General features: G+C 42.2%; 1 protein-coding gene across 1 annotated transcript in view; it reads left to right on the top strand.

Moving 5' to 3' along the window:
- The window catches only part of LOC115650009 (coiled-coil domain-containing protein 170-like), a 37989-nt gene extending 23927 nt beyond the window's left edge, over positions 1–14062 (top strand). Inside the window, exon 9 of the mRNA XM_030559320.1 lies at positions 13913–14062. Within this exon, the coding sequence (XP_030415180.1) occupies positions 13913–14062 (150 nt within the window). The remainder of the gene's footprint in view (positions 1–13912) is intronic.
- Positions 14063–14841: the final 779 nt, after the last annotated feature.

Here is a 14841-nt window from a genome sequence, read left to right as displayed (position 1 = left end):
ATCTTGAAAACTAGAGCCAATCAACAATTTTAAGCATCATTTTCGTTCTCAGTGACCCAGAATTAGTAAAGTTGGACTATATTTATTTCAGAAGCATTTTGGCTGTAAAGCAGTGTTATTTAAGCTTAGTACCAATGTAGACACAAGAACAAATGGGTATAAACGGGACACTAGGAAGTTTAGACTTGAAATTAGACGAAGGTTTCTAATCATTAGAGGAGTGAAGTTCTGGAACAGCCTTCCAAGGGGAGTAGTGGGGGCAAAAGACATATCTGGCTTTAAGACTAAGCTTGATAAGTTTATGGAAGGGATGGTATGATGGGATAGCTTAATTTTGGCAATTGATCTTTGATTATCAGCAGATAAGTATGCCCAGTGGTCGGTGATGGGATGTTGGATGCGATGGGATCTGAGTTACTGCAGAGAATTCTTTCCTGGGTGCTGGCTGGTGATTCTTGCCCACATGCTCAGGGTTTAGCTGATCACCATATTTGGGGTTGGGAAGGAATTTTCCTCCGGGGCAGATTGGCAAAGGCCCTGGAGGTTTTTTGCCTTCCTCTGCAGCATGGGGCATGGGTCACTTGCTGGTGGATTCTCTGCAGCTTGAGGTCTTCAAACCACAATTTGAAGACTTCAGTAACTCGGACATAGGTTAGGGGTTTGTTATAGAAGTGGATGCGTAGGGTTCAGTGGCCTGCTTTGTGCAGGAGGTCAGACTAGATGATCACATTGGTCCCTTCTGACCCTAAAGTCTATGAGTCTAAGCTAAGTGAATTTAAAAGCAGAAGGTTTCTCTCACCAAATGCTTACAGCAGTCTGGCTGGATTCCTTCAGCCAGGACCACTCCCCCAGTTCACTGATGCTTCTTTTATCTTTCAAGTGTTGTTGATGACGTGAGTAGAGATGAGGGGAGAGAGGTGATTTGTGTCCTCTGTTCCTCATTTTTATATCTTTTCCTCCTCTTTGAGAATCATTTCCAGCCGGGGTACAGGCAACAGCCATTCTGTTTACACAGGAACCCTTCAGCTTTTCCATTGTCAAGATGTAAATTTCTCACTCGCACCCTTTTTCCTGCCAAATAATGGCTGCTTACCCAGGTGATAGTCCATTTGATTGTGTTGACACCTGGATGAGACATCAGTTTACCTTTTGTCTCTGAGGAACTGGTCTGGACTGCTTCCTCACATTTGGAATATGCCTTAGTAACATCATACAGAAGAATCTTATACTTTACATACAGTGTTACCACACATGTTTTACCAGGACAATAATGATCAGTGAATTATGAGTTTTCAAATGATTCCTCACAATGCACAGTTTTGCAAAATTGGTGAACATAAGAGTACAGTCTTTCACAGTGGGTCCAATTCTGCTTACTGGCTAGATGGTATCACTAGACAGGCATTCTACCCCATAAAATGCCAAATTTGGCTCAGCACAGAACATCATGGGAATGCATTAATGCATATGATGGCCTCTACGCTGTCCAAGTGACAGCATGAGAACTGACCTAACAATTCTACTTACAGATCTGCACTATATGTCTCAGAAATATGGACTAAATAAAGTATTTCTGAGCCTCTGCATGTTTCATCTGTCATCTCCAGATCAAATCTTCCACATGTGTGATGGGAAAATATGCAAAAAGATGTAGGGAATAGGCTAATATTAGTTTTTCCTATACTATTGTCTGAACTGTTCATTCTAGGAGTGAATATCAACCTTTGCTGGAATATTTAAACTTTAGAGCTGCCTCAAATGTACCCAGTAAGGAGCTAAATGTATTTTACCATCCTTCAGCTAAGTTAGAGATCCAGATGCAAAATTTAACAAGTAAGGGACATCCTACAGATTTGTAACACTCCTCAGAAGATTTTGGATCTATAATCCAATTATTCTAATTGCTAATACAGTTAAGGTCAAACAACCTCAATCTTATACTAGAATGAGAAATTAGAAGTATTAGGCTATGGACATACTCTTGCCATTGACAATTCACTCACACCTATTATATTTCTATGGATTTTGTTTTCCACACAAAGCCCTCAGGATTACAAGGTACAGGGAATAATTTAACAACGTTATACGGGATAAACAAGAACGTATAATTTAGAAAGATTTAAAAATTAAATAGCTGACCTGGAAAACTAGATATTAAATGAACACTGATATTCTGAAGTATTTGCAAGGCAATTGTCCAGTTAAGCTCACATAAATCATGTCCTAGTAACACAGGTGTAATGGGTCTAAATTCTCCTTTCATGCTAGGGTAAATCAGAAGTAACTCAGCTGAAGTCAGTGGAATTAGAACAGTGTAAAATTAGTATGAAAAGAGAATTAGGTCAAATATGCATAGTTTAAATATATAGTAACAATTTTTGCTAAAAATGTAGCTTTTAGCAAGAGGCAAGTCAAACCAATATCAAGAGATGTGGGAAGGCATGGTATTACAACACTGTATTGCCCCAAAGACAAGTATTGTGGCATCTGTGGCACTTTGCTAAATTTTTGCTCATGTGCAAACTTAAAAGGCCTGTTTTTTTCTGTTTTCTAGCAGTTCATACCAACTCCCCAAACAAGTATTTCACTGATGATATGACACTATTTATTACACTAAATCTCAGCACCAAGACAAAAAGCTAACAGCTTTGTTGAATATATTTGGCTTTACTAGAGGTCTGCTTAAAATGATCTAAAACTTCTGGAGCCTGATTTTCAGGCTTGAGTTGGCTCTTTTGTGCTGGTGGAGTGGCAAAAATGGTCAGATAGCCAGAAGATCTGGCTACCTGGGGAATCTACAGATCTCTGCCAACTCACTCCTGAAATTCCTGGCATATGGGGTGCATTCAGGAGAAAAAGTTGGTAGCATGTTTGTCTTTGATTATTCCTTACTGTAGGAATGGTACCTTTTAGGATATAGTTTAAAGAAAACCTAAGACTGCTCTAATTTATGCCAAGCACTGAACTGGCCCCCCCAGCCAGCCTCCAAATTGTGTTCATAGAATTGGAAGGGACCTCAGAAGGTCATCTAGTCCAACCCTGTGCTCAAAGCAGGACCAATCCCCTGATTTTTACCCTAGTTTCCCAAATGGCCCTCTTAAGGACTGAACTCACAACCCTGGGTTTAAGCAGGCCAATACTCAAACCACTGAGCTATCCCTCCCCCCTGGTAAGGTGGCATAAAGTCTCCTGTGCCCCACCCTTTGGTCCTGTAGTGAGCACAACTAAAAAGATTCCCTGTTGGGATTCTAAAATATCCTATTCCGCATGTTTTGTTTTTGTTTTATTATTTTCAGCACCGTGTGCTAGTGAAACTGTTTAGTGAAAAATTAAGTGTATTCAGGATTTGAATACTAACTTTCCTACAGCGTCTTCATAGACCAATACAGAAGGTGCAATCCTGATTCCTAAGGTCACTGAAGTCAATGGCAAAACGTCCATTGACTTCAACCAGGCCAAGGTCTCATTTAGAGTCTAAGCTGGTCTACCGTCCTCAGTTTACACAGCTAAAAGTTTAGAAACTGTGCATAAAAATATCCAGAAAGGAGGTTCCTTTCCCAGGGAAATCAGTGAACTGGTTTTGAAGATGAATTTCTAATACTAATAAAGAAAACGTAATAGGCCATTATATGCACCTGTTTGTAGATTGCCACGTACTTTTAGGGGCGAAAGAAAAATGCAGACCTGTTATTTACCAGGCTGCACGTGGCAATAGACTGTATAGGTAAGGGATGCAAGGAGGATATGGGTCACGATGCAAACTGCAGGCACACACACAACTAAAATTAATTAATTAAAAGTTTTATTGGGGATAGTTACAAGGGGTAGGGGAGCAGCATATGATTAGCAAATAGGGTTAATGGAACTTAAAACATACAATGGCTAAAGTAGTTACTATTAAACAATATTTATAAACAAAGATGCAGTAAACAATATTTATAAACACGGATGCAGCATTTAGTAATAACCAATACTTATGAATACAAACCAACTCATAACGACCGGCAAACGTAGAAACTCTGCTTAAAACACGTGAGCTGAGAGAGGCTTCGAGGTGATCAGGCTCGGTTACGGGTGTGCACAAGGTACACAGGATTCGTTTTTCTTTCTCCTCTTCTGCCTGCACATGGCAGACCAGGCTAAAATACCCACTATGACATCATAGAAGTGTCATAGGGAATGGGGCCCAAAAATTGTGTGTGTTCGTTTCTGATTGGTACAAGCAAAGTTTACACCAAGTAGGGGAGCAGGTGCCTGAAAGTGTGGCTTCGCCCCAAAAAGGTGAGGAAATGCATATAGTTCAGAATGCCTTTGACACTGACTGACAAAGGAAGAGGCCAGGGCAATACCAGTATGGACAAGTCTTTTAGGATGCAGACAAGAACTTATCTTAACGCTGTTGTTAGACTGTACCTTGTATCATGATCAATATAAAAGAAAATTATATTTTCTTGATTACTCATTCAAGCAGGAAATGAGGTCTCTTACCTGCAAATTGAGATGTTTCCTACGTAATTGGATAGCCTTTGTACATCTTCAATTTTTGATGTTATTGAGTAGTTTATGGCATTTACTAAGATGTTTTAGCCTAATCATTTTTTGATAGGATAAAATACCACTATTACAAGATGGAACATTTTCCTGACAGAAGAAACCATTTAACAAAATAGATTCTGAATTACAATTACTGGTCAGTGACACATATACTGTACAGTACAGCTGCAAAAAATATTTAAAATATCAACCCAGAACTAACTATACAAATTATATGAAAATGTTTAATTGTAGTGGTTTTCTTTCTTCTTTTAACCTGAAAAAAGCTCTGGCAGAAATTACTTTAGTGCTACAAAACATTTTTGTAAAGACATATCTGTTGCAGAATTACAGAATTTTTAAAAAGTTCTAGATATGATTCTAAAACAGAACTGATTTAGAAGCATAATTAATGAAATGGTAAACAAAAGTTAATGCAATATTGGTCTCCTTTGTGATGTGTTAGAAGAGAAAACTGGAAAACTTACTGTTCATGTGTCCTAGAAAGCATCTAAGCCAACATTTTCTAAAAGGTCCACTAATTTTGGTTGCTTTTAATTTTTAATTCTGAGACACCTAGGGCTAGATTTTCAGAGGTGTTGAGTACTTTGCATGAATTTTTCAAAGCATCTAAATAATGTAGAGACAGATTTTCAAAGGTATTTACGTGCCAAAGGAAGCAGATAAGTACCTAGTTGGATTTTCAAAAGCATCTGAGCAGGTTAGCCACCTAACTCCATAGAAGTTAGACACCTAACCCACTTAGGTGCTTCTGAAAATCCCTCTTAGGTGCTTTTTAATTTTTTACCCCACATACCCTATTAACTATAGTTGGACCTGTGAGTGCTCCACACTTCTGAGAATCAGGTTTTAGCCTTATTAGGTTTAGCACCCAAAATTAGTGAAGACTTGAAAATGTTGACCCTAACGTGTATTTTGTGGTGGTTAATTATGTGCTAGATTGTGCCTTTAAGTATAGGCCTGTGTAAGGTGTGGCATATAACCACAACATCCCAGAAAGAGCCCAGGGATCTCTTCTCCCTCTTTTTACTAGGAGATAAATAATCCATTACACCCCTTGACAAGGTGTATAGAGGATTCTCTCCTCTACTTCTCCCCCAGCAGTAGCTTCAGTCAAGACTCCGCACACTCCTTGCTACCTCACTTATGGGCAGAATAGTGGCTTGCTCTTCCCCATATATCTGGAGTAAAATGTCGTGGTGGGGGTGGGGTAGGGAAGGCCATAGGCCAGTTTGTGTTTATGTGGAGGGGCCTTACTTCTCCTTGCTAGTAAGAAGCAAATCCAACCCCCTCACTTGCAGCTTGTGGTTCTACTATGCAAGGATGGGCTTGGGATCCAGCAGGTGGGCAACGAGCACAAAAGAGACAGTGTCTCTGCTCTCCCAGTTCTGGTGCACAGCATGTGAAGGTGGTCTCAGCACCCAGGAAGAGCAATTACAGGGTCACAGAGTCAAAGTCACAGAGTTTAGGGCCAGAAAGGCCACCAGATCATCTAATCTGAGCTCCTGCCTATCAGAAGCAACTAAACACCAACCAGCCACTCCCAACCCAAGCCAACAACCAGAATTAGACCATAGTATAACAGTCCTCAGGAGACCTAAACTATTGTGTGCCACAGGCAAAGAACAAGAGAGACCAAAAGGCATGTTCAGCTGGCTGCAGCTCTGAGAAAGAGCATGTTTAGTAGTCTGTGGGTATGGCACATACACAGTCTCGCTGCTATGCTGAAGCTGTGAGGGAATGGAGAATGCTCAATGAGGGTGGAATCTTCGGAGAGTTTGGCCACGCTAACAAACCTCTAAGGTTTGATCCTGCTCCCACTGACTTCAGTGGCAAAATTCTCACTGACTCACTGGGGCAAAATCAAGACCCTACTGGGCATGTTGAAACTAAAATTTTCAGAATCTTATACCTTGGCCAAATGAGGGAGGGCTTTCATAGGGATAATGACAGGCACATCCCTGATACTAGGGCAACCTCCCTGACAAAATTCAAGTTCCTTCTGTGACCATGCAGGCATGACAGCTTCCCAGTGAAATGGTTGTACACATGCTTAGCATGGGAAAAACAACATATTTTCCTCTAATGTTATTCTGAGAAATGGCTGGACCCTTTTTTGCAGAAGTGTTAAAAAAAAAAAATTCAGCCTGAGACACTCAGCATAGAAAATTTCAGCCCAAATGGCTGAATTTTTACAAAGTGATAAGCAACAGAACTCAGGGCCTTATAATGGAAAGTATTAGGCAACTTTAACACTAGGAGCAGCTACCAACTCTGCCTATACTGCTTGAATTTATTTTTTCTTGATATTTGTACATAAGTACAACCAACAAGCTTCTCTGTTTGTGTTTGTTTGTTTTCACTCATGAGATGAAGCAAGCTTTTCTTTACATCAGCTGTTCACATACCTGCCAATGAGTTATTATCAGAATAACATCCTCTTCAGGCAACACTGGGAACTTCCAAGCAGTGGTGCAAGTAGAAATCATTTCTTGTCGGTACTGCACTTGTGGGAGAGACAAAACGGCGGGGGAGGGGAATGTGACCTTCCTATGTGATCCTCCATTTGACTACTTCCTGCCCTGTCCCCAGCCAGGGGTCCCCACACTCTTCCTGTTCCCTCCAACACTCCCCTTACCTGTCTAAACAGATGCAGTTGTAAAATGATGCTTTGGGCCCCTGGTGCTACCTGTACTTCCAGGTGTCATTGAGGATCCAGCAGCACCTCAAATTGAAAATGTCTTAAATGAAAGAAGGATAGGAAGGACAATCACCCCACTTCCCCTTAACACACTATCAGTGCCTCCCTTATGTCCAAACTAAGCTTCTGCCAGCTTGCCTTTATCTAAGCATTGCTCTCTGCCAGGCACTAGGAAAGCAAAGACGCTGCGCCATCTGGGATTGATGGAAAACAGGCATAGAACTGTGTGTGCCATGTACATCTTGACAGAACTACAGCCCAAATTGTTTTATTTTCCTCAGCATGACATACAGGAGGGGCAATCAAAATCAGCCTGGCAGAACATGCATGAGAACTGTCTTTGGACAGATAAGCAATTGATCAAAATCACATTCTCTGATCTCTTGGGGCCAAATCCTGTTCCCATTGAAATCAAAAGGAGTTTTGCTATTCAGTTCAATGGGAACAGGTTTTGACAGAGGAAATAACAAAACCACTCAAGCAAGAGCTATGTTGCTTATACCACAGGTATCAAAGGCTGTTGACTCATGTGAAAAAGTCAGCAGACATCTGATCTTTGTCCATTGCAAGGGAGAAATCAGCAATCAATGAGGCTAGAACAGTCTCTGTACCATATCCAACTCATAAGTCCATCTGCAAAGGATCAAGGAAATATTAAGGCTCCAGATTACCTTAAAGTGTTCATTCCCTTGGTTAGAATGCTTCCATTAGTATATGTTCATAGTCCAGAGGCTGGAACAGGAAAGAGGCTGGAGCAGGAAAGAAACAAAATGCAGATGTTTCCAGACCAGGGCCTTTTAGCTTTTGCCAAGTGCCAAGTAAAGGGAAATCTGTTCTCACTGTGAAAGATGCTGTTTGGAGTCACATGGGCAAGTTACATGTCCATCACCCCCACCCATACTCTAGTTAGAACATTCACAAAAAGTCCATTAAGTGTAGACAGGCGTTTTCCAGGTCCATTGTGAGCTAAGTGTTCCTTAATGGGCCATTCAACTTGACTTGTCCCTTCATGTGCTGACTAAATATCTTGTGGGCGTTACCACAAGAGCAAACATGTAGTAAACATAGCTAATATTCATAACTTCCATAACTAACCAAGATGAATATACATGCATAGAAATAGCATAATCATAAGTACCAGTTATTTCACGTACACGACTATTCCCAAAAGAGATTCTGAAAAATCACACCACGTACCTGTGTGCCAGCACCATGTCCCACTGGAGCTTTGTTATCTGTTAGGTAACAACAGAGATGGAGCCAGAGACATGGCTCTGTTTAGCCTAAAAAGGCAAGGTTAATTTTTAGCTGTTCACTGCACCTTTACTCAGTGAGGGCATACTGGCTGGCACACATTCAGATTAATCGGCTTCAGTGCTCCTTTGCAGTTAATTTTTTAATGTTCATAAACCTATGTGCTGAGGTGGGTTAAAGCATAACACAAGTTTTCAGGTTTGCAAATCTGTGAACTTCTGCCTCTTTGAGATTTTATGTATTTATTTATTTTTTGCTGGTCATAATGTGGGAGGGTATCCGCTCCGCCCTCTACTCATGAGGTTATGTATATGTCTTGTAGCACTCTTCTGAACACCAATTGGATGGAATTTTTTTTCAGTAAGTGTGGACTGATTCTTTTCTTTTAGAAGGCATGTAATTCTTTCAAGTACACACTGATTAAGACAGAAAACAATTAGGGCTGTTAAACTTTCTTCAAACTCCATAGAAAATTCAGTTCAGCTACATTTTCCAGTACAGTGATGAAATGGGTGTTTGTATATACCAACATCAACATGCTTAACTACTCACTTCCCCCCCTCAAGTATGTAGTATTTCAGTCTGTCTCACATGTTTTCTGAAACTAATGACTTTTCAGATTTATAATAATAAAATAAAAGAATGTGTATTATACTAGTGCCTAGGGATCAACTAGGAACAAGGCCCCATTGGGTTAGATACTGTACAAACACAGAGTAGTGGTAAGTCCCTGGCCTGAAGAGCTTCCAATCCAATAAACTAGACAGACACAGGATAAGGAAAGTGACTATAACATACAAGCACACCAAACAGTGTGATGGTACATGGTAGCAAATGTCCAGTTAGTGCCACAATTTTTTGGGGAGGGATGGTGGATTGAGTTAGGGCTAAACTGACCAGAAAGACAAGGAACAGGGGAGGGCTGAGTGGGACACAGCAGGTGAGAAGAGGGAGGCAAGCAAGGAAGAGAGGATGAAGGACAGATATAGAATGACTCTGAGGGTATGTCTACTACACAATATTGTAAGCCTAGGGTTAGTGGGATTTGAGTCAGCTGACCTGTTTCAGGGAATGCTGGACTTGAGGTTAAAGATTTTCAGACCCATACTTGAACTTAGGGCTCTGTCATCCACACTGCAGTCCACAGACCCATAAGGAGCATGAGAACAGAAACTGAATACTTAGCTCCTTTAATGGCTGTCTCAATAGAATGACTGCAGTTTGAGAAGGCTTTATACTTGTAAGCAGAGTCAGGATGAGCTCTACCCTGACATCTGGTGGTGAATTATAGGGAGTGTGGAAAGGAATTTCAGGTATTTGCATTGGCACACCCATGCCACCTAGCATAGTCCACGGCAGCCTGGGATGGTTATTTTGACAGCTCTGGGATCCCGAATTTCTTTGTTGTTGGGGCAGGAGGAATAAAGTGTTGTCACCCTGATTATGTGAATGAGGAACTATGAGACTGCTTTAGGACAGAGATGACTCAACCTCAATTAAGTAGCACTTGCTAGACAAGGGACATGAGTTCCAAAACCCAGTGAATTGAGAGAGAGGTTAGGGACTGGTGTGTGTACCTGATGGTATGGGCCCCTTTTGAGGGCCTGGAACACCAATTGCGCATCCTCCTCTCCCCACTGTTAAAGAGTAGAGCTAATTTTGATTCCATTAGGAGTCCATCTAGAGGTGGCTGAGCTGAATTCACGTTGGGCCAATGGTGCACCAGCACTGGGGCACCCCTACTACAAGCTGAGATCACTGAGTGCTGTGTTAACTAATGGGGGAGCCTGAAGACCTATCGCTAAGTGGCTGGCAGAGCAGAGCAGTTTGCAGCATGTTGGAGCAGCCCATGGAACAGTGAGTGGAGTGGAGCAGTTTGCGGGGACAGCTGGGGTGGCTCACGGGTCGGCTGGAGGAGCGGCACAGCTGGTGTAGTGGAGCTGGTCGTGGTGAAGGCTGCAGCAGAGCTCCATGGAGAGGCGGAGCAGTTGGCTAGCCCATGTAAGGTGCCCCTTAACACCCTGTGTGGGCCCCCCTCCATTTCCACCCAGGCTGGGGGGTAAAGCTCTGCAGATAAACTTTTGAACTCTGGGGTGACACTGACCAGAGACTTTCAGGTTGTTGGACTTTGGGGTGATAGACCCTAAGGACTTAAGACCCTAAGGGAGAAAGGACATTGCCAAACGTACTTGGAGGTGGGTTTTTGTTTATGGTTTGTGTTATAATCTTGTTTGTGGTGTTTCTCCAATGTGATGCTGCATTGTTTCCCCCCTTTATTAAAAGGATTTTGCTACACTCAGACTCCGTGCTTGTGAGAGGGGAAGTATTGCCTCCTAGAGGCACCCAGGGGAGTGGTATGTAAGTGTCCCAGGTCACTAGGTGGGGGCTCGAGCTAGTTATGCATTGTGTTATTGAAACGGAACCCCTGGATACTGAACTTGGCCCTTGTTGCTGCCAACTCAGAGGTGCAGAAGGGTTACATACTAAACTACCTTCTAATCTGAAAATTGGGCGCTTTACCTGTAGGCTGTCACATTGGCAGGAAAATGCCCATGTGCACTTGTTCTGAGGATAATTAGGGCTGACAAACTATTAAAACTATTAAAATGAAACTTTGCAATGAAGATGGGATTTTTTTAAAATTTATTTTTATCTGTTTGTTTTGAAGTTTGACAAATGATGTAGGTTTCAGAACACATACACACCCCAGCATGGCTGCTGTGCAGTGAAGTGAATGTTCTGATATCTAGTGTTCAGTACCTTTTAGGTACGTACCTTTTTGCAGCATCAGCCCTTTCCTTGCAAGCTTCTGTGAGCAGGGCCTGCCTCTGGCTCAGAGCTTAACTTTGCTTTATGTTAGCAAAGTCTTGACCATTACTTTAGTTCAGGCCTCAGGCCTCACACTGGGCCTCTGATACCAAAGTTTATATCTTAGGGCCTCTTCTTACTACAGGGTGCATTGTGCTCCAGCAATCTTCAGGGATCCCTTATCCCTTTCCCTGCCGCACTCCAGGGCAAGTTTTTGGACCTGGCTCCCATTTGATGCCCGACAGTGCATGCAGTCTGAGTGCCCCTGCACACGCAGCCACAGGCTGGGGGGGCTCAGGAGCAAGTGACAGAGAGAGCAGCAGGGACCAAGTGGCTGCCCTGCAGGGAGAGCAGGGCTTCTGGCTCATCACAGCCAGGGGAGGGATGACCCCCAACATCCTGGCAGCCAGAAGCCACATCCTGCCTGTCAGCTTTGCTCCCTGCTCCAGGCAAGCTGCATATATCAGCAAGATGGAGCCAGAGCAGGAGTTGCTGCCTCCATGAGACTAGCAGAGACACACACTCAGCTAGACAGCAATGGCTCTTCTGTCCACTGCACTGGCTGCTTGCCACTGGGAACTCTAGGATATATCCAGAGGATTTCCAGGACCCGAGTCAAGCAAGGGCCACATGCACACAGGAAAGCAATAGGGCTTCTTGGACTCTAAGTCCCCGCTTAATATGGGCTTTGATTCTCCAGCCCTGCAGAGTCCTGGGACCTTAGGTCTGAACCCTACGTTAGCACAATTGGTGTGTGGATACAAGAGGGGTTAGGCTTGAGACCAGGCTTACATTGCTGTGTAGACATACCTTGAGTGAAGAGACTGCGGGAGAGGGCTTGGGAGGGTCTTGGAATAATCAGCAGAGGAGAGAGACTGTCCAGTCAAAACTTTATTAGAAAATACTCTGATGACAACATCAGTGTCTGTGGTTCCCTGCTTAAACTGCTTCTGCAGCTGCTCCTCTGGCTCCAGTTTCTTTTTTAAATATATTAGGAACAAAAAAAATCCTACCAATAGCTAGTACTAGACGGAAATAGTAGAATTATCAATAATAATGCAGAAAAGGCAGAAGTGTTCAATCAATATTTCTGTCCTGTATTTGGGGGAAAATGATATAGTCTCATCATATGGAGATGATAGCACTGTTTCCATTCCACTAGGATCTCAGGAGGATGTTAAACAGAGACTACTAAAGTTAGACATTTAGACATTTTAAAATCAGCATATCCGAATAACTTGCATTCAGGAGTTTTAAAGGAGCCGGCTATGAAGCTTGCAGGACCATTCATGGTGATTTTCAATAAGTTTTGGAACTATAAGGTCTGAGGCCTTTTGCAGTAAAAACAGCAGCCATGAGCTAAGTTGCAAAAGTGACATCCTCATGCTCCATCTAAATTGCATCAAAACAATGTGATATCGGGCTGTTAAGAAGGCACTCCTGTCCTACTAGTACCCACTATAACCAGATAAAGAAAGAGATCTTAAGATGTTTGATAACATTCTGTCTGGCAAGGAACCACTTAACATTTGTGATGGTGAAATCTATACTTCTCTCTTGTTTGGCCTTTATGGTCCCTACTTCTCTATTTTTATCCATATTATCTCTGGCTGATTCTTTAATTTTTTCTGGCTGTTGCATAACCAATTTCACAAAATTTAAATCAGCTAAGGTGGTGGGATATGATTGGTTAAAGAATTGTTTCATAATGGTCTAGTATTGGTGAAAAATACTGTTTTGTAAAATTTTAGTTTAAAATGATTGGTTAAGGTATAGCTGAGTAGAACCCAAGTTTTAACTACTAGTATAAACTGGGGTCCAAAAGGAAGTTATTTGGAATCTAATTCCAGGACAGTATTACACTCTTGACTCATATTTAGCTTTTGATCCACTATGGCCCCCGGATCCCTTTTCCCCAGTACTCCATCATAGGCAGTCATTTCCCATTTTGTATGTGTGCAACTGATTGTTCCTTCCTAAATGGAATACTTTGAATTTGTCCTTATTGAATTTCATCCTATTTACTTTAGACCATTTGTTCAGTTTGTCCAGATCATTTCGAATTTTAATTCTGTCCTCTAAAGCACTTGCAACCCCTCCCAGCTTGGTACTGTCCACAAACTTTATAATGGTGCTCTCTGTGCCATTATCTAAATCATTGATGAAGATATTGAACAAAAACAGACTCAGAACTGATCCCTGCAGGACCCCACTCCATATGCCTTTCCAGCTTCACTGTGAATCACTGATAACTACTCTGTGGGAATGGTCTTCCAATCAGTTATGCACCCACCTTATAGTAGGTCCATATAGGCTGTATTTCCCTAGTTTGTTTATGAGAAGGTCATGCGAGACAGTATGAAAGGCCTTGCTAAAGTCAAGATATACCGTATCTATTATTTCCCCGCTTCCACAAAGCTTGTCACCCTGTCAAAGAAAGTTGGTTTGACATGTTCACTGTTAATTATCACCTTATTATCTTTTAGGGGTTTACAAATAGATTGCTTAATTATTTACTCCATTATCTTTCTGGGTACTGACGTTAAGCTGACTAGTTTGTAATTCCCTGGGTTGTCCTTATTTTTCCTTTTATAGATTGGCACTATATTTCTGTCCTTGGACACAATGGATAAAAAGCAGCTTGGGAGTTTGTGTCTGAAATATGGTTTACTCCACACGGGGAAATCAGCACAGGATCTGAAAACCTCACCCATTAAGTATTTTGAGCAAGGAGGAGGAGATTGAGGAGGGAGATGACGCAGGGTTGGGAAACCAGCCAAGCATTACTTCCCCGCAAGATATGGCTCCTCAGGTAGAGCTAACCAAACTGCAGATTGGCAAAAACAAGCACTAGCTGCAGATGGCTGAGCTCAGAATTCAAAAGAAAGTCACCAAAGAAGCAGGACTACCAGAGATGAATGGAGGTGATCCAGATAGCCCATGCCAACAAGGAGGCAGAGGAACGGGCCCACCAGCGACAACTAGAGGTGATCAAAGCAGAGGAGAGGGCATATACATATCAGATGGAGGCACAAGAAATAGAGCTCATAAAGCTGGAGAAGCAGAAAGGTATTCCCCAGCCTGTAGGCAATCCCCCCACCCCGTATTCACCAAGCTGGGACAGACTGTGTCCACCTTTTCAAGACTGAGAATGTATAGAAGAATACTTAACTGCTTTTAAAAGAATATGCCAGGCCAATGGCATCCCTAAATACAAATGAATGACTGTACTGATCACTGAAACTTAGGGTACGTCTACACTACAGGATTATTCCGATTTTACATAAACTGGTTTTGTAAAACAGATTGTATAAAGCCGAGTGCACGCAGCCACACAAAGCACAATAATTTGGTGGTGTGCGTCCATGTACCGAGGCTAGTGTTGATTTCTGGAGTGTTGCACTGTGGGTAGCTATCCTATACCTATCCCATAGTTCCCGCAGTCTCCCCTGCCCATTGGAATTCTGGGTTGAGATCCCAATGCATGATGGTGCAAAAACAGTGTCGCGGGTGATTCTGGGTAA

This window comes from Gopherus evgoodei, chromosome 4, assembly GCF_007399415.2.
Source record: "Gopherus evgoodei ecotype Sinaloan lineage chromosome 4, rGopEvg1_v1.p, whole genome shotgun sequence".
Lineage (NCBI taxonomy): Eukaryota > Metazoa > Chordata > Testudines > Testudinidae > Gopherus > Gopherus evgoodei.
Note: the sequence above shows the minus strand (reverse complement) of the source record. Positions and strands in the feature narration are given on the sequence as shown.